We start from the raw sequence: 20,512 nt of genomic DNA, 5'->3' as shown, positions 1-20,512 counted from the left end.
AAACCCAGGGCCTCACATGTGCCAGGCAAGTGCTCCACCACTGAATGAGCCAGAACCCCAGCCTCTAAGTTGTTCTTATCAGGTATTTTGGTCACAGTGAAGCAAAAGCTAACTAAAACACTAGACTTCTTTATTTTACATACATGTGTATACATACACACACATACACACACACACACACCCTGTTTACAAACCAGGAATAGAGGGAACCTTCCTTTATCAGATAATTGGTATCTTAAAACCTTTTTTACCTAAATGCCAAAAAATTGAAAACTTTTTCAAGGAATATGTCAGAAATATGACAAGGATGCCTATGATCATTATTTCTGAGTACTATTATACAGAAGTACTAACCAATGCAATAAAGGGAAAAAAGTATGTCGGAAAGAGAAGTACACTCATAATTAGGCAACAGCATAATTTGGTTTGTGTGCATATGTATGTTATGGTTTGGATCTTAAATGTCCCCCAAAGACCTATATGCCAATAGGCCAAACATTTGGCTGCTGGCACTACGGGGAGGGGCCTTGTGGAAGGAAGTTAGGTCACTGGGGGCATGTCCTTGAAGAGGCTATTGAGACTCCAGGACCTTTCTCTGCTTCCCAGCTACCATAAAGTGAGCAGTTTTGCTCCACCACAAACTCTCACCATGATGTTCTGTCTCACCACAGATCAAAAGCAGAACCAGTAAACCACAGACTGAAATTTCTGAAACTGTCTACCTAACAACGTGGTTGAAAAGTCTTTGAAATTGGTTTGTGGGAAGAATTTGGAAAATTTCAGAGGAGTAGGATAGAGAAAGCCTAGACTGCTCTCAGTAGAGCTTGATGTGCAATTCTAGATAGGGTTCAGAAGACCAAAATGCTGATAGGAAGGAGGAGAGTAAAGGTCAGGTTTACAAAGTTTCAGATGGCAATGAAGATTCTATTGGGAAATGAACCAGACATCACACGTGTTACAATCTGGCAAAGAACTTGTCTACATTTTGTCCATGCCCTGTAATGATGGACAAATTACTCTGATGGGACAAATTTCAAGGCAGCATAGCACGGCATTCAGGCAATAGCATGGATATTGCTAGCTGCCTTGAGCTAGATTTACAGTAAGAGTCGGGAGCAAAAACCAAACCAGAAGAATTTGAAAAACTTAGTTTGGCCAGAAAAGGAGTTATGTTTAAAGTAGCAGTCAATGAGGGTGTGGTTGCTAAAAAGATTAGCACTATTTAAAAGAAGATAAGTGCTGTGCAACAGGACAATAGGAAAGATGCCTTGAGGGCATCTTAGGAATCAGCATGACCCCACCCATCACAGGCTCAGATTTTTTGTTTCAGAGGGGAGTCCCAAGGTACTCTGCTTACACCAGGCCGTATAAAGAACTATTTCCTGTTGTTCAGTCTTCCAGGCAACTGAGAGCCTTCGGTAGCCATAATTCAAGTGAGCCGTGGGCCAGCAGTATTACTTGGCATTGTCTATGTGATATTAGTTTCCTCAGAATGCAGAATGCAAGAGTTATGGGCTCAATGGAAGCTTCCACCAAGATTTCAAAGAGGATCTGGGAAGCCAGGCAGTATATGACAGGGTCAGAGTCCCTGCAAGCAGCCCGACAAGGATGATGCATACTGAAGTTACGAGACTGAAACTGAAGCTACACTGGATACCTCAGGAAGTTAGAGATGCCATTGAGTGTGGGAAATCTATGAAGCAAAGCTACAGGTAGCAAGAGAGAGGCCATGTGGCTACAGACGGCAAAGCTATAGGGACAGAGTCACCCAATCCCTTTGAAGCTTTGATCATGCCACCATGAAATAAATACATGTTGCACTGAGAGATGAGCCTTTGGGGGTTAGTGGCAACATGTTATAGTTTGGATCTTAAATGTTCCCAAAGGCCCAAATGCTAAAGGGTTTGTTACCAGCCTGTGGCACGACTGGGAAGTGGTAGAACCTTTAGGAAAGAAGGGAGGTAGAAACTTTCTAGTGGAAAGAAGTAATTGGGGACATGACCTTGAAGGAGATATTAGGACTGTGACCCCTTCTTCTCTCTTCTTCTTTGTTTCATGGCTTTCATGAAGTAAGCAGCTTTGCTCTACCACATGCTCCCTGCTATGATGTTCTGCTTTACTACATGCTCAAAGCAACACAGCTAGCCAACCATGGACTGAAATGGGGAGCCAAAATAAATCTTTCCACCTTACAAGTTGGTTTATTCAGGTATTTTGTCATAGCAACAGAAATCTGACTAATAATTATTAAACAGTATGAACAAAAGAAACTGTTAGAGTGAAAGTAATAAAACAAGAGAAGACATCTGCAATATATAATTCTGGGAAAAGAACCTGTATCCATAATAAAGAACTTCAAAAAATCAGTTTTAAAAAGAGATAATACTCCAAAAAGAGGGAAAAGGATAATTGAAAGAGCATTTTCTTAAAATGACCAATGCAGATATGAAAAGTAATCAACACTATTAATCATCAATTATACGCAAATCAAAATCAAAAGTACAATCACAATACATAACAATTAGGAATATGAAAAACACCATGTTTGGGAAAGATACAGAATAACTAAAACCCTCAACACTGCTGGTTGGAAATAGGTTCAACCACTCTGAAAATTTATTAGGTAGCATTTACCTGTCATATACTCAGAAATCCAGCAATCAACTAAATTTCAACCTGTACATCTGCCTATCTTTCTATGCATACCCACACACATACATGCTTATACATATTATGTATTACATATGTATGTGTATATACATATATAAAAAACATTCAAATACATATTCACCAAAAATCATGCCTAAGAGTATTCACAGCATTATTCGTAAGAGACACAAACTGGAAAAAAAACCAAATAATTTCCATCAACAATAGAACAACAACAACAAAAAAAAACAATTTGCTATACTAACGTAATGGTATATAACTGTGAAAACTAATGAACTACTGCTAACCCAAATACATGGATAAATGTCACAAATATGTTGAGTCAAAGCAGCAGACACAAAGGAATACATGATGTGATATTCCATCTTTTTAGTCTAATGATTTGGAAAGGCAGGACAGAAGTTTTGGGGGTATCAGTAATATTCCATTTCTTGTTGTATTACATGGGTATTTATCAAATCCACTGATCTAATAAATTAGGATCTTTAAATACTTATCAATGTATATTATGTTTATAAAAATATTTTACTTAAAATATGACTAAGATAGTCTCACAATTCTACTTTAGAAAATATTATAAAGTAGATCCCAACAAAAACCCATAAAACCTCTTGCCCATTCTTGCCAATAGGCCCCATGGTTGTTTTCACAGAAATCACTGGAGAAAATGTTTGGAGAATTTTGGGGTCACGGATGCCTTTGAGTGTGTTAAGATTAAAGATAAAAAGTCATTCAAATGTTTGTTTCCCATGTTAAAAATGTATGAGTAATAGAATAAGAAGTTAAATCTAACCAAGAATTTGTTAGGTCAGAGACGCTAAAGGTGTTTTTGTTTTTGTTATTTAAGGGGAAAAGAAGGTTTATTACTTCGTTATCAAAAGAGAGCACACCAGGAACTCCAGTCCCAGAGGCTGTGGTTTTGTCCATCAGGTGAAATGAAGGTCTTTTTTTTTTTTTTTTTTTTTAATTCATTTTTATTGTAAACAAATGGGATACACCTTGTTTCTCTGTTTGTAAATGAAGTAGAGGCATACCATTTTTGTAATCATATATTTACCTAGGATAATAGTTTTTGATTCATTCTGTTATTTTTTTTTTCTTCCCCCCACCCCTCCCACCCCTCTTATCCCTCTATACAGTCCCTCCTTCCTCCATTCTTGTCCCCCTCCGCTAAAGGTGTTTTAAGGATAGGTCCCTTTTTGTTATGCCTATAACAGTTTGTCATTATTTAGGCTGTTACATCCTTAATACAATTTCACATGCAGTACTTCAATATTAACAGGGAACAATTTTCAAACAAGTTGCATTCTAAAAGGTGAGCTGTGTAACCCATTTGTGTACAATGAATCAAAACACAGTCTGCAAATAAAAAAACAAATAAATAAATTTTTAAAAAAAGGTGAGCTATATTAAATTTAGGTTAAATCCTCTGCATGTTGATTAAAAATAGACACAGTATAGCCAGAAAAAAAAAAAAAAAAAACACTCCCCTCTTTTTTCCCCTTGTTTCATGTTTTACCTAAAACACAGTAAAATTACCTGTGCGGTCACCAAAGTCAACTGACTAGACCACAGCGTAGGCCAGTTCACATTAGATGAAAGATGAAAAATGGAAAGAGAAAGTAGGGTAAAACAAAATAACTGATAGTTAAAGGAAAATGGGTTCGTATTTTCAAAATGAATGAGAAGTCAGTTTACATTTAAAGAGAAGAATACCCATTAACAAATGAAGGGGGGGGGGATTCCAAAGCAACCATGGAGGAATTTAGCTTTACAGAGAAAAATATACAATGTGGTAGTTAAAAAAACTAGTCCAAAAATTATATTTTGTCTCCTTCCATCACTGGGTTTAATCTACTTTACTTTCTTTTGAATATGGATTCATCTAAGTGAGTCACTTATGATGAATAGGACACAGCAGAAGTGACATTGCTTGACCCTGTACGCTTGGTCATAATAGGTAATAGGGCTTCCACCTGGCTTGCTCCTTTTTCCTTGAACTCAACCAAGCAAGTAACAAGGAGGCCCAAGCCATGTGCAGAGGTCATCATGCAGATCCTCTCAGTTAAGATTCAAACTATCTACAGCTAAAATCAAAAGGAGATTTGTGCCAGGCACAGTGGCACATGCCTGTAACCCCAGCAGCTCAGTACACTGAGGCAGGAGTATCACAAGTTCAAAGCTAGCCTCAACCACAGCAAGGAGCTAAGCAACTCAGTGAGACCCTATCTCTAAATAAAATACAAAAAAGGGCTTGGGATGTGGCTCAGTGGTTGAATGACCCTGAATTCAATTCCCAGTACCCTGCTTTCCACCCCCCCCCCCCCCCAAAAAAAAGGAGACATGTAAATAAGCAAATTTTTAGGTGATTCTAGTTCTGAGTCCTGAACTGAGCTAGCTGATGTCAAATAAAGTAGAAACTAGCTGTCTTTAATGAACTCTGTCCAAATTGCACTTTCATAAACAAATAAATGTAGTCATTGCTTTAAGCTACTAAATGCAGGAACAGAATGTGATGATTCCTCTAATATAGCAAAATAAAAGGTAAAGGTAAAATACAACAGATGTGAATGTTTGAAAGAAACTGAAGTTGTTCCCACTGATAGCTTTTATTTTCCTTTGGATAGATGAGGCAAAATCATCATTAGAGAGATAACAAGGAAGACAGAGGAGAAGAATGAAATGAAATTCATGAAGAATGGGAGACACAGTTGAACAGAGAATTGTGGTAGAATTGTCAAGTCACGTTGACAGTCCAGTTGAGAATGATGACAGTAAATCCACAGTACCCTTCCGTGTGGCTTTCCCAGCAGTGCTTAGTTCTTCATTGGAACACTAAGAAGGCAGATAGTTTATCAGAGTTGGATTTTTGTCACAAAGATATGATAAAAACACAGAAATGCAGAGGGGTTTGGGGATCATATAATCTTAACTGGTTAAAAAGACAAATCAAGTTACAGGGCTAATAGATAATGAATAAATAAGAAGTTATGATGAAGAATAATCAGAGGAAATATTTTTAAAGCAAAGAAAAAGAAGAAGACATTGTGACCAGAGGATGACCTAGTCTTGACAAGGTTCTTGATACAACTAGTTACCTGAAATGAAGTATAGAGAGGGGACTGGGAGGTCAGAAGTACAATAATTTTTTCCTAATCCAATGTCTTCCTACATGCCTGAAGCAACTCTCTATGCAAAGAAAAGTGTCAAATTTTGATTTATAAACATCAAATAAACTATTATGTGCTAAATAGAGGGAAAGCGGATGCATTCTCTTATCAAGTACATTGACTATTATTCCCTAAGAGTCAATACATTCCAGAGAAAGCTCCTCCAACTGGGGGTGGGAAGGGTGGTGGTAATGAACACTTTTAAACTAAGGTTGAACTTTTCATCCATTTAACTATCTATGATTTTAGCTTCCACCATGACATTAGCCAAGAACTTTCCTACATTCTAGGAATTAAAGCACTAAACAAGATACTGCTTCTGCCTCCACAAATCATATTGTATTGTGGAAGAAACAGCTTAAAAACCAACGTAGCATAAGATCTACACTACAGATGTAAACGTCCCTAAATAATAAATTCAAAGTAAGTTTCTATTTCTGTTTCAACCTACTTCAGAAATTCTGTACTTATTCCTATATAAACTTTTATGTTACATTTTCATTCTATTATCAATCTCGGGCAACTATATCTCACTGTATACTTTATCATAAATATCTATAAATATCTATCTCCCTGTTTAAGGAAAGAATTAAGTCTTATTTTTATCTGTATCTGTGGACTAGCAGAGTTCCTGGTACAAGGTAGCACTTAGTAAGTATAGACTGAGAATGACTCAAAGACTGAATGAATTAATGAATGACTGACAAGTAAATGAATGTCTTCTGTATCATTCTTTCTTAGTGACCTTGAAACTTTAGGCAAAAGTGGAACTTTTATTCTTCCAAATATTAACCTTTCATGATTCTACTCAAAGCTGAGCTAAGATTGGAGGATCTAAATTAACAGCATAGTTGGAATCTATAAAAGAAGTTAAGAAAGGGTGGAGATATAGCTCAGTTGGTAGAGTGCTTGCCGTGCATGCACAAGGCCCTGGGTTCAATCCCCAGCACTGGAAAAAAAAAAGAAGGCTAAGAAAAATCAGTACTAATGTTTTTTTTCAAGTTTATGGCAAACATACAGCAGTACTTCCTAATGTTATGTGGTGGTCTGCTTAAAAAGAATACAATATATTTGCTGACTGATTGTATTTCTTCTGTGAAGTGCCTGTTCAGTTCCTTTGACCATTTATTGATTGAGTTAATATTCTGGTGTTAAGTTTTTGGAGTTCTCTTTATATATCCTGGAGATTAATGCTATGAGGTGCAGGTAGCAAAGATTTTCTCCCATTCTACAGGTTCTCTTCACATTCTTCATTATTTCCTTTCTGTGAAGAAGCTTTTTCACTTGATACCATCACATCTGTTGATTCTTCATTTTACTTTTTGCACTTTAGGAGTCTTGTTAAGGAAGTTTGGTTCTTAAGCTGACATAATGTAGATGTGGGCCTACTTTTTCTTCTATTAGGTGTAGGGTCTCTGGTCTAGTGCCTCGGTCCTTGGTTCACTCTGAGTTGAGTTTTGTGCAGGGTGAGATAAGAGTTTAATTTCATGTTGCTACATATGTATTTCCAGTTTTCCCAGCACCATTTGTTTAAGAGGCTATCTCTTCTCCAGTGTATGTTTATGGTACCTTTGTTTAGTATGAAATAACTATATTTATGTGGGTTTGTGTCTATGTGTTCTAATCTGTTCCATTGGTCTTCATGTCTGTTTTGGTGCTAATACCATGCTATTTTGATTACCACAACTCTGTAGTATAATTTAAGGTTTTGTATTGTGATGGCTCCTGCTTCCCCTTCCTTCTAAGGATTGCTTTGGCTATTCTGAGTCTCTTATTTTTCCAAATAAATTTCATGATTGCTTTTTCTAGTTCTAGGAAGAAGGTCACTGGAATTTTAACAGGAATTTCATTAAATCTGTATAGCACTTTTGGTAGGATGGCCATTTTGACAATATCAATTCTGCCTATCCATGAGCCTGGCAGATCTTTCCATCTTCCGAGGTCTTCTTCAATTTCTTTCTTTAGTGTTCCATAGTTTTCATTGTGGAAGCAAATATATGAAAAAATGTTCAACATCTCTAGCAATTAGAGAAATGCAAATTAAAACTACACTGAGGTTTCATTTCACTCCAGTAAGAATGGCAATTATCAAGAATTCAAGTAACAATAAATGTTGGTGAGGATGTGGGGGAAAGGTACACGCATATAGTGCTGGTGGGACTGCAAATTGGTGCATCAACTATGGAAAGCAGTATGGAGATTCCTCAGAAAACTTGGAATGGAACCACCATTTGACCCAGTTATCCCACTCCTGTGTATATATCCAAAGGACTTAAAAATCAACATACTCAAGTGACACAGCCACATCAATGTTTATAGCAGCTCAGTTCACAATAGCTAAACTATGGAACCAGCCTAGCTGCCCTTCAAAAGATGCATGGATAAAGAAAATGTGGTATACACAATGGAATATTACTTAGCCATAAAGAGAAATTAAATTATGGAATTTGCCAGTAAATGAATGGAACTGAAGAATATCATGCTAAGTGAAATAAGTCCAATCCAAAAAAAACAAAAACAAAAACAAAAACACCAAAGGTCAAATGTTCTCTCTGATATGTGGATGCTAACTCACAATAAGGGGTTGCAGGTAGGGAAAAACAGAAATACTTTGGATTAGACATGGAAATTAAGGGAAAGGAGTGGGAATGGGAATAAGAAAGATAGCTGAATGAATCAGACATTAATTTCCTATGTTCGTATATGAATATACAACCAATCTAATTCCACATCATGTACAACCACAAGAACAAGAAGTTGTACTCTGTGTATGTATAATATGTCAAAATATATTCTACTGTCATGTATAAATAAAAAGAAAGCACTATAAAAACTGAGAACTTAATGATACTAATTAAATCTCAAGACAGTCTTTGTAATTTTTTGAGGACAAAATCCAGATGAAAAAAAATAGGTTTGTCTACAGACTTAAAGGCTTGGATTCAACAGCTGTCTTACAAGAAAACAAGTTTCAGAAGTCACCAAAAATTTACCCTGCAAATTGCAAGCAACAGTGAATATATTAATATGGCCATAAAGCCTAGGATTTACACATTGGTATAGCAAGCCAGATAAAAGATATGGCATCTACATTTGGTATTCTACAGCAGACCTAACTTCAATCATGCTTGTGCATCAACTCAATTAGTGCATTTCTGTCTTTAAAAGAATCCTAAATTTCATTCATAAAATCATTTGCTTAGATACAGAGCATTACTGAATCTAGTTTATAACCTTAAAGTGAAAACAAATTACCACAGAAAATATCCTATATTCCACTTCCTTAAAGATTGTCATATTTGTTTTTACTTATCTAAATCTCTGACTAAACTATAAGCTACATGAAGGCAACTCTTTATCCTTACCCCATATATTAACACTACACTAAAAGTAATTTAAGTTATACCTCCATATCAAGGGAAACACTATTATTTGTATAATAGTATTTCTAATATTAGCAAGAAAAAAGACCTATCTTAGGAATATTGGTGATTATTTTGGCAGTTGCAGGGAGTCCAGAGGAGTCAAAAAATTTAGAAAAAGAATAAAAACAAAAAGCATTAAATTTCTCTAGCTTTTCAAACGGTTAAAAATACTATCTGAAAAAAGAAAAATACTGCCTGAATTTAAAAGCAGATGTTTTTACCTTTAAACATAAGTGATGACTAATCAGTTAAATATATTTAATCTCTAAGCCTAGTTTATATCAAGGTTTTACTGTTACTTCCTTTTTTTGCTCTATAACTAACTTTCATAAATCTTAAAAAAACATTCATGGTTGTAGTGTTCCAGTTTAGGTGACAATCCTAGATTTTCTCTGCCTATTATACTTGATTTTATATATTCAGTCATGTAGTCATGATTTCTCCCCATAGAAGAGTTCTGTTTTTTAAAGTCTATTCTCATATAACAGATCTTCCATTTTCCTACTTATTTGATCCACCTATGATCTAAACTCTCTCTTATTTTACTACATGAAAATACCATTGCATATACTATGCTAAGGGTTTTAAGAGTAGACTATTAAAGGTTTTATTTCCAATATTCTTCCCTGATGGTCCTTTACCTGTAGTAGAATAAGAGAATAGCCTCAAAGATCAGTACAGTAATTCATAAATTTCTTAGGTCATAATTCAGAGACTATCATTCTTTAAGTATGAATTAAGAATTTCCCCTCAATATATTTCCTTCTGTTTATTTGCTCATACTGAGGTTCATTTGCCACTTCTCTATCCACACAAATTTTAAGAGCTTTCTGTAACTTATTTCCAAATCTTGCTGCCTTTCTTTTTCTTTGTGGTACAAGGAATTGAACCTACATGTTCTCTACCACTGAACTGCCCACCCCCAAGTCCTTTTTATTTTATTTTTTAAATTTTAAGAAGATCTCACTGCGTTGCTTAGGGTTTCACTGAGTTGCTGAGACTGGCCTGGAATTTGTGATGCTCCTGCGTTAGCCTCTCCAGATACTGGAATTATAGGTGTGTGCCACCATGTACGGCTCCATATCTTGCTGCATTTAAGTATACGTTTTTTCCTTTAATAAATCAATGGGAACTATTAGATTATGAAGTTGGAAGAGGCCACAATGTCCTCATCTAATCCACACATTTCAAATTTATACAACAGCTTGGAGGCATTAAAATACATCCAAGGATTGAAAATACAATTCAGTGGTAGAGTACTTGATGAGCACGCACAAGGCCTGGGTTCCACACCCCTACCATAAAAACAATCAAACAACAAAAAAAACATTTATCCAAAGTGATGTACTAGAATGTATTAGAAAACAGAATTGAAATTCTTCTTACTTTTGATTTATATTTTTAGGACTAAAATACATATGAACTTTTTAACATCTATTTTAAAGGACTCAGGAAGGAAATCTGGTATTTACTTAGTAAATAATATAGGTCAGTATAAACTTTACATGCTTTCCATTATTACAACTCAGTAGCTTCAGGTTATATACTTATATAAACAAAAAGACTAAACTTTTAACAGTTATAGTTCTTAATTTATAGAAGTTATACCAGTTGTAACCATTTTTCTAGCTTCTAAACATCTGGTATTGAAAAGAAGAATAAAAAAAGGATGAAATGTAAAGAAGGTCCTTTGATCATCCATGGTCATTTTCCCTCCATGTCTGGGAGAACAAAAGACAGCCCACATATACAATAATCAATCAAATAGTATTTCTCAGAGATGCCACAGCACCCTGAACTCAGTTTGTCCTCCCTCCTGGCCAAATACATTCTGCCCTGAATTCATTTTCTCACTCTTGTTTAAACTAAAACCCATCCAACAAGATACTGATGGTAAAAACTTAAGAATTCTTCTTTTTCTTCAACTCCTCATGTAAAATGTAAAATGTAGTCTGTTCCATTCTTCCTTTTCTTCATTCCACATATGGGTAAAATATAATGTGCTAATTTTTACTTTTCAAATTTCTCCCAATTCAGATCTTGAATGGAAATTCCTGCCTTTACCATGTGAGTTTGGGCTCTCAAAGTCCCTCATCCAAATTATTAGAGAAGTATTCTTGCCTCCACTTCATTTACTCCATAGTGATTCATCTCCACATTGCCAGCAATGTAATCTCCCTCTTTAAAACCCAAGTTTTATTATGTCTCTCCCTGATTTCAAAGTCTATGATAGTTCCATAGTATCTACGGGATAAAATTCAAACTCCCCCTTATGTGCCTCTCTGTTTCTTCAGTCTCATTTTTCAATTTACAATCTCCCTTCTTCCTACCATCAACCCCATACTATGCAATTTAGTCACAATGGAAAACTTCCTTTGTGAAGTTATGCCACAAAGGAAGTTATGCCAGATGTAAACATTTCTCTAGTTTCTAAACATCTGGCATTGGAAAAGAGGAATAAAATGAGAATGAAATGTAGAGAAGGTCCCTTGACCATCCATTTTCAACCTCTGAATCTTTGCTTACTCTGTGCTCCCTCTACTCAAAATACCTTTCCTCCAGTAATTCTTCTGGTCAACATTTTTCATGTTCAAGTTCAACTCAGGGCTCATCTCTTTGAAGTCTATTTTGAAGGTCATCCTCCTTATTCCAGTGGAAATGACCCTTCTTTCCCTTGGTTCCCACACTGAATTTGTGTGCAATCATCTGTTTGTTGTCTCTCCTTCCTTCTCTCCTTTCTAGAAGGGAAAGACTTGCTGGAATAGGTACTGTGTCCTAGTCAATCTTTATTCCTACAGTGTTGCATAGAAGAACTATACAGGATACTCTTGAAGGAATATTTTATAAAGATTAAATATTAAAAATAATATTACTATCTATGAATTTTTATCTCCCATAAATTCTACATTCTTCTACTTATTATTTTTTCATTAAAAATTTAAGATTTATACATCTGAGATTTGATCACATGTATACTAACATTTATTAACATCTGTATACAAAATTTCAAATACTATACTAATTGTTTTATTAATTCATGGAATATCAAAATTAGTTACAGTTAATTCTTAATTATCAGGATCTTAATAACTATCCTGACTTACCTAGGATCTTCAAGTGCTACTGCCACTCAATCATGGTTTACTTTTATAAACTGGCTTTCATGTCTCTTCATTATCCTACTACCAGCAATAAAAAACAATGTCTATATCCTAAGTACAGGACCCTGAGTAGAAAAATAGGAAAAATGGCTCCTGAATACAAGATAATTTTATACAGCAGAAAATCTATACAAAGAGAATCACAGAATCATAAATCTAGATGAGATCACATGTATTTATCATCAAGGTCACATAACTTTTGACTTTCTCTTTTTGTTTTTTTAACCCAAGGAAGACTCTGTCAGTATACTGAACTGGAACAATGTCTGCTACTAATTATCTTTACAAAGCAAACAGAAGGTGCAAAGACATTAGATATAAGAGATTCCTAAATTTATTCCTAATCAAAATTTAATTCTACAAAAAAGTTTTCAATACAAATATGTTCACTGAGATTCACTGTTAAAAACTATAAAATTTTAATTCTAGCGCAGCCCTCAAAAGCATTTAACTTTGCAGTTAATATTATAAATTATATACAGATTACTAAACTGTAATAATTTGTTCACTAAGCCTATAAATACTTAGAAAAAATGTTGAGGAAATAAGTTACAAGAAAATTAAGATCTAGAATTTTATCTATACATACCTGTGAGGTCCACAAATTATCAAGATTACAGAAAGACAACTAAACCTGTATTGTCTAACATACCAAACAATAAATCATGTTAAATTAAAACTTCAATCCTTTAGTGGCACTAGTCACAGTTCAAGTGCTCAAGAGCCACATGTGGCTAGAGCCATTGCTACATTGGACAGCAAAGGTGGGGAACATTTCCATCATCATAGAAATTTGGATTGGATAGCACTATAGTAAAAAGCAATATTTTAACTCCTTTAAATGGTGATACAAAGAGCCAAGTGGTGTCGTGCACACTTAAAATCCCAGCAAATTAGGAGGTTAAGGCAGGAAGATGGCAAATTTGAGGCCAGCTTCCATAATTTAGCGAGACCCTGTCTCAAAATGAAAAAATTAAAAGTGGATATAGCAAAGTAGTAAAATACCTTGGGGTTCAATCCCCTGTAGTGCAAAAAATGGTAATATAAGTTCAAATAAAAATTTGGGGGCTGGCTGTTTAACAGAAAGGGAAGGCATACATTTTCAAATAAGAAAAAAAAATGAACATCAATGATAATGAAAACTAAATTTTATATAATTAATTTGAAGTTTTACCATATTTAATCAAAAGACTTTCAAGGTAATTTAATCCTTCATTCTTGTTTTTATAGTTGATAAAAATCAATCCAGAGAACAGCACAGGAATAAACAATCTTTCTCATTTAACATATCCAAATAAAGTCATTATTGAAAGAAACCAAAATGTGCTATAACTGATAATAAATTGAAACAAGGCCTAAAGTATTGTGTGTATCTTAGAATTTGCTTTGCCATTGGATATACCACCTGTTAGGCAAAGGAGTTAGGATTTCAGGTTCTGGAACTAAGGTGCCTAAGTCTGAATCATGCTCCTTGATTTACTAAGTGTGTATCTTAAATAAGTCATTTAAGCTCTTTGAGCCTCCATTTCCTTTCTGTAAAAGGAGAAAGAAATTGCTTCACAAGGTTGGAAAGATCAAGCAGAATCATGCAAAGCACTTAGAGAACCTGATACATATGGGTCCTCAAAACATGTTAATTATTAAGAAACTGGGATTTTGTTGAACCTAATCTACAGATGACTTTAATTTCCATTCACCTTCAAGCTCTTAAGACTTAAAGATTCTCTGTAAAACATTCAAGATCATATGTAACCACTAAACTAAAGGGTGGCTTCACAACTTGGAAGTAATGGGAGAATCCACATTCAAATATTTAACAAACACTTTTCTCCCTTTGGCGTCAACGCCTTTACCATTAGTGTGTAATGCAAAGACCCATAAGCAGCCTGTAAATGTACTATTTTTTTAAATAAAATAAACAAAAACCAGTCCGAGGTTAAAAAAAGTGGCATTTGTTTTTTATGTTGGTGACTGTGCGTGAGTAAAAGATAGGAGACTAATGGTGTAAAACAATCCTAAATGATAAGAGTTAAAACATCTAAAAGAATTGTATCCCCACTTATATTTCTAAATGTTTATGCTTCTGAATATTGGCTGCTTTTAAGTAACTGTGTTCAGTTTGAAAGCACTTATTTTCAAGAGTGTTTTAAAAAAACAGAACAGGTAGGTTGAGCTCTTCTTTCATTAAATTTTGAGACATATCAACACAATTTCCTATTTCACCACAGCAGAACAACAGGTACCCAAATTAATGCTATCTCAGAAACTAGACATGAGAATGAAATCTCCCTGGCTTTCAGGTCTTCCCCTAGAAAATGTCTATTAGAGGGACAGGCTTTGATAAAATCCAACAAGCCAAAATTCTTCTCCAACATCTTTATGCCCAACTTTATTCTTCAGGAGTGTTTTTAAAACCAAGTTCTAGAATCACCTGCGTGTGTGAAGCTTGGCCTTAACCAAACCTCAACTTTTAAGCAACTTGATAATTTTCAATCAGCTCTTCACATCAAATACTTTCCTATTGGCAAGTTTCAGTGTTCTAAATTACTTCATAATATTAGTTAGCATTTACATTTTGCCTTTCAGTTAACTGTTACATATACATCTTCTCTCTCACACTGAACAGTAAAATGTTTTAAGCTTTTATTTTCAGGGTCCCCAACTGAAACTAAAATATGAGGTAAATGTTTTGTAAGTCTATGTATTCATTGATTATTTAGTGATGAAGAAGAGAGTCAAGGCATCAGAACTATTCCTTATTCTGTTGTTATTAATAGTCTGATCTCAACTCCAGGTTCTTCAGAGGTCAGGTTCTTTGGCTTTGAAATGAAATGATTGCACAGGCTGATCTCTGAGATCACTTATATTTCTAAAAGTTTATTCTATGTATCAAAGGAATTTAATAACTACATTCAGCTTTTGAAAAAAAAAATTCAAGAGTAATTCTTTTTAAAAATACACAAAACAGGTATGTAATGAGAGCAGTTATTCTTTCATTAAGTTTTAAAACAATACAATTTCTTTGTTCACTACAGTAGAATAGTAGCACATGCCTGATAACATTGCTCTACATGAAACATTTACATTGATCAATACATAAAATTTTCAAATAATTCTCTCTTGGAGACATCACCAGCTATCTTCTTTTGTCACTTCAAATTTTTTTCAAATTATTATAATGACCTTCAGTTTCCATAAATAAACTTAAATGAAAAGCTGGCTAACATACTTAATAGCTGCCACTAACACTTAAAACTTTGGAAATAATTATTCATAGAAATAATTAAAATATGTTTAGGTAAATATTTAAAGTTTCCATTCTGCCTTCTACAAATAGTCCAAAATTATGTCACATCTATGAGTTTCAAATTAACATTCTCAGGGGGGAAACTGGCTTCTAATGTAATAACAGAAATGTATAGAACACAAAGGAGTATATCATTATTATTAAAAATATAAACACTACAGGATAACTCTTGCTAATGAAAATCAGTGATATGAGTCAATTACCAAGCACACTTCTGACACAAAATTAGCATAGTTTTATCTTTAACGGAACTTCAAAGTAACAGAGAATTGACAATTTGTCAGGTACAATTCTTCATACTTTCCACATTCTTTACACTTTTATATAGTTGGTTACACATTTGTGTAATTAAAGAAAATAAGGAGTTCTACTTCTACATTGGCTACTGAAGTTTTTTATACTGCACAGTAAAGTAAGTTTGTATGGTAGTCATGAAACTTTTCTGGAGCTCCTGAAAATTAACACCAAAACCTTTTTAATGAAACAAACCATATAATATGATCTGATTATTCACATTAAATATAATGAATGACTAGATCCTTCTACTTTATTTGTACAGAAAAAAAAGCTATTTTCTTCCAGCCAAATTATAAAATTAGCCTAATTCTTCTCTTACAAACATAGAAATATTAAAAGATATTTACAAGAACTTGATTGACTAAATTACCAGGTTCATTTCAAGTGCTGATATATCATTAACTCCTGGTGATACAACAGCAAAAAAATGTTATTTATTCTGAATTATAAAAACTAATATGAATCTTATATTCTTCTTTCACAAATATTCTGCTAGGTGTGTTTATGTATAAAACCAGAGAGCCATACAGAAATTCCATATTCATGACTTTTTCCCCCGTTTGGAGTGTAGAGTTGAACGCCAGCGCTTTCAGCTCTCAGAAGACATCACCAGTGTTCTGGAAGCACGTCAACTCCGAAAGACCTTTAAGTTTTACAGGCACTGTAGCAGATTCTCGGACGTCAAAAGAAAAGGCAAACCTGTCTCGCTTTTTTCTCTAATGGATAAAGTTGCTGTTTGGTTTTATGTTTTCCATTGCTAATCTGAAGACACAAAGATCTCTGACAGGATATCCTCACCTGCGGAGCCGCACGCGCAGCCCTCACCTTGCGTTAAGATGGGGCTGGACCCAGTGATGGAGGGAAGAGAGCCAACTCTACCCCCAGCACTACCTGTAGCTCCCTCTGCCTGGGTCGGGATGTCGTCGGGGACCGAGGGGCGCGAGGACACAAGGGACTTCTTTCCCCGGACCATATTTGGGGAAGTGCTCAGTTTGTGTGCGGTCCTCCTGGCACGAGGAAGACAGGGAACCGCGGTGCCCCTGGCTCCCTCCATCCGGCCCCTGGCGCTCAGCCCTCTCCCCGGAGCTGGGGGAGGGGGCGGAGGAGGAAGGCGGCCAGTCCCCGGGGGCCCCTGGGACGGTTCCCAGCGGCCGCTGCTAGGCCCGGGCCGTGCGCGCGGCCTTGGGGACTGCGACCCGGGGGCGCTCGGTGCCCAGCGCCGGCCCGCCCCGCGGGAACCCAGACCCAGACCCAGCCATCGACTCACCGCTCTCCACCTCGCTGCCTTTCTTGGCGGTCGCCGCGTTCCCCATGACTAGGGCGATGGCAAGAAGGGGTCAGGGAGGGGAAGAGGGGCTGGGGCCGCCCCGCCGCTACACAGACCAAGGCAACTCCCGCTGGTGCACCCGTAAAAGTGACGAATGCCCGGGTCGGTGGGGCCCGGAGTCCGGGCAGGCAGACCCGGCCGGGTCTGAGGAAAGGGCTTCAGCGAACTCCCCGGCAGCAGCAGCAGCAGCAGCAGCAGCAGCGGCGGCAGCCGTAGTAGTGGCGGTGGCGGTGGTGGCGGCGGCGGCGGAGCGGCGAGCAGACACTCCCCCTTCCCCGGCCCGCCTCTCTGCGCGCCCCCGGCAGCCGCGCTCCCGGGGCTCGGCCTTGGCCCGGGTAGGTCTCCGCGGGCGCGCGCGCCGGAAGTGACGCGGTCCGGGACCCCGGGGGCGGGCGGTGGACCCCAGCGATGGTGGGCCGAGGCGGCGCGGGGTGATCTCTACGCTCTGGTTGCTCGGGCTGGCACTGGGGCGCTCATCTCGGAAAGGCGGGAAGAGGCTTCGAAACCGTTAGCTTAGAAAATGCAGATTCCCCTCCCCTACGCTCGAGGGAAGCCGCGGGGACCTTGCCGGGATGCGGTTTGCTTTCGTTGTGCCCCGCGTCTCGGAGGCTCCCCACTCAAGGGCTGCCTTCTACACAGCCCTGGGCCACCGAGAAACCTCTCTTTCGGACTGGAGAACACACGCGGGGGGAAACCTCGGGTCTTGCCCCGAGACCCTTGCGGATCCTTCTGACCCTTCTGTCAGCATCAGTCTGGGAAATGCTTGGTCTCTAATCATGCTGTGGTTGGAGCTTCCCTTTCCCTTCCACCTGTAGGTACTCGCCGAACCCACCACGTTGTTCCCCCTGGTTCTTAGGTTTCAATCACAGTCTCTCAGATGCGTTGAGCGTGATGTTCACTCGCCGTGGCCTTACCTGATTGCTCTCAAAGGTTTTGTCACGTTTCCCAGAAAAGACAAAGGAAAATATTACTATTTTTGCACAATTTCTGTTGATGTGCATCATCATATTTAGCAACCTTTGGTTAGATTGCAAAATAAATAATTTCTCATAGTTGTGTTTTTATTAATATACATCTTAGAGAATTTGCTATGAGCTCTATCAGGTCATTTACGTAGCCTTCTAGTAAATGTTTCTATATCCCTTTAAACTTTGCTCTGTGAGCATTCATTTCAAACTTAAGAGTAGAAAATTTAAGTTCTGGAGGGTTAGAGATCATATACATTTATTTTGTCTTCAGAACACCAAAAATAGTAGGTATTTTTTTTTAACCTGTTGAAGTAAATGGAGGAAATTTCTCAGAATTAAAAAATATATATATATATATATATATATCATTACTAATTAAAAAAAAAACAGAATGGTAACTGTGGAAACTTCTCAGTAATTTCTTCCTGCTATCTCTTATTGTCAATTCTGTTAAACTAATAAATATTTACACCATGTATACTGTGTTCCAAGTGCTATGGAATTAGTAACTCATTTGATCCTAAGAACCCTATGAGATTTATAGTATCACTATCATTGTTTAACTTATGCGCAAATTGAGGCACAGAGAAATAACTTGCTGCAGGTTGCCCAGCTATTATTCCATAATAGGATTTGAACTGAAGCACTTATAGACACGCCATCTCAAAATATGCCAAATTGGTATATTATTTCAAACTAAAATCACTTGAGCAACTGTAACTTTAGAAAGGACCACCTGGCTTTTTACTCCATTATAGCAAGCCATATTCTTTTTGGAGGTGTTTTTCACATGCCAAGACTGGAAAATAGCCTCAGGTACCAGACACTGATAATTGAACCTGCAATGAACCTGAATAAACAGTCTCTGACCAAACCCTTATTTCTACTAGCTTCTTATTTTAGTTGGTTTTTTCACTGCTTGTGACCAAAAGACCTGACGAGAACAATGTAGAGGGAGAAGTTTATTTGGGATTCATGGTTTCAGAGATCTCAATGCCATCTCAATCCATAGACAGCCAACTCCATTGCTTTGTGCCAGAGGTGAAGTAGAACATCAAGGCAGACTGGTGTGATACAGGAAAGCAGCCCAGGACATGACAATCAGGAAACAGAGTGCTCCTCTCACCAGGACAAAATATATATCCCAAAGGCACACCTCCAGTGACCAAACTCCAGCCATACCCTACCTGCCTACAGTTACTACTCAGTTACTAATCTCTATCAGCAGATTAATGCACTGATTAGGTTAAGGCTGTCATAACCCAATAATTTCACCTCTAAACATTATTGCATTGTTCACATTTGAACTTCTGAGAGACACCTCATATCTAAATGTAACACTTCCACATTCCTTACTTCTATCTCTTGGTAATGTCCCTAGAATTTATTGCCTGAGTTCAGATATCCATTTGTCCTGTCCTTCCTTCACAAAGTTTTTGCAGTTTGTTTACAAAATACAAAACATCATGATTTAGTCATTTCTTCAGACTTCGCTTTTTTGGTGAAGATCCCATGTGCATGTAAAATGAATAAAACTTTGATGCTTTTCTGTTGTTAATTAGCTCTTGCACTTATTAATTGAGTTCCCAGATCTAGTCAGAAAACTCACATAAGAACTAAGATGGAATGTAGGGGATTTCTGGTAAATTCCCTCCATCTGAAATCCTATTGAATTGAAAAGATAGATGAACAAGTTTACTACCTGAGGATATTCTATATTGATCGAGTATCACTGTTTACTGATTGCTTAATGGATTTACATCCATTGAATCTGAACAAGATAAAAATAATAGGAAATCATTATTTGAACTAGACAAAGTGAGATTTTGTCTCAGCATGCAATAGTGCCATGTCCTTCTAATCACATTTAGCTTTGCATATGTGATATTCTGCCCTACATATGTAAAAAGTTCAATAAATAGCAACAAACCACTTATATATCAAATTTTTATATATTCTGTCCTAGAAAGAATCTTTCTAGAACCTAGAATACCCATACTGTTCTCATTGGGTGAATTTCATATGTAAACCCTGTTAAAGACAAGGTTTAATAATAAAAGAGTGTTGTGTGCATAATTTGACACTTTCCTTAACATTATTTTGAGCTCCAGGTCCCTAATAAGAGGCCAGCCATTTGTTTAGTAAATCATTAATTTGCAAAGGAGATGTTTAACAGCTCTTAGGAAC

At 36.8% G+C, this 20,512-nt stretch overlaps 1 protein-coding gene across 1 annotated transcript in view; it reads right to left on the bottom strand.

The window, feature by feature from the left end:
• PRKACB (protein kinase cAMP-activated catalytic subunit beta) overlaps window positions 1-17,549 on the bottom strand; it is a 110,737-nt gene extending 93,188 nt beyond the window's left edge. Inside the window, exon 1 of the mRNA XM_079139869.1 lies at window positions 17,298-17,549. Coding sequence (XP_078995995.1) covers window positions 17,298-17,343 — 46 coding nt within the window. The 5' untranslated portion in view covers window positions 17,344-17,549. The remainder of the gene's footprint in view (window positions 1-17,297) is intronic.
• Between the last annotated feature and the right edge of the window lie 2,963 nt (window positions 17,550-20,512).

This window comes from Sciurus vulgaris, assembly GCF_902686455.1.
Source record: "Sciurus vulgaris genome assembly, chromosome: 1".
Classification (NCBI taxonomy): Eukaryota; Metazoa; Chordata; class Mammalia; order Rodentia; family Sciuridae; genus Sciurus; species Sciurus vulgaris.
This window is presented reverse-complemented; position numbering and strand designations above follow the sequence as displayed.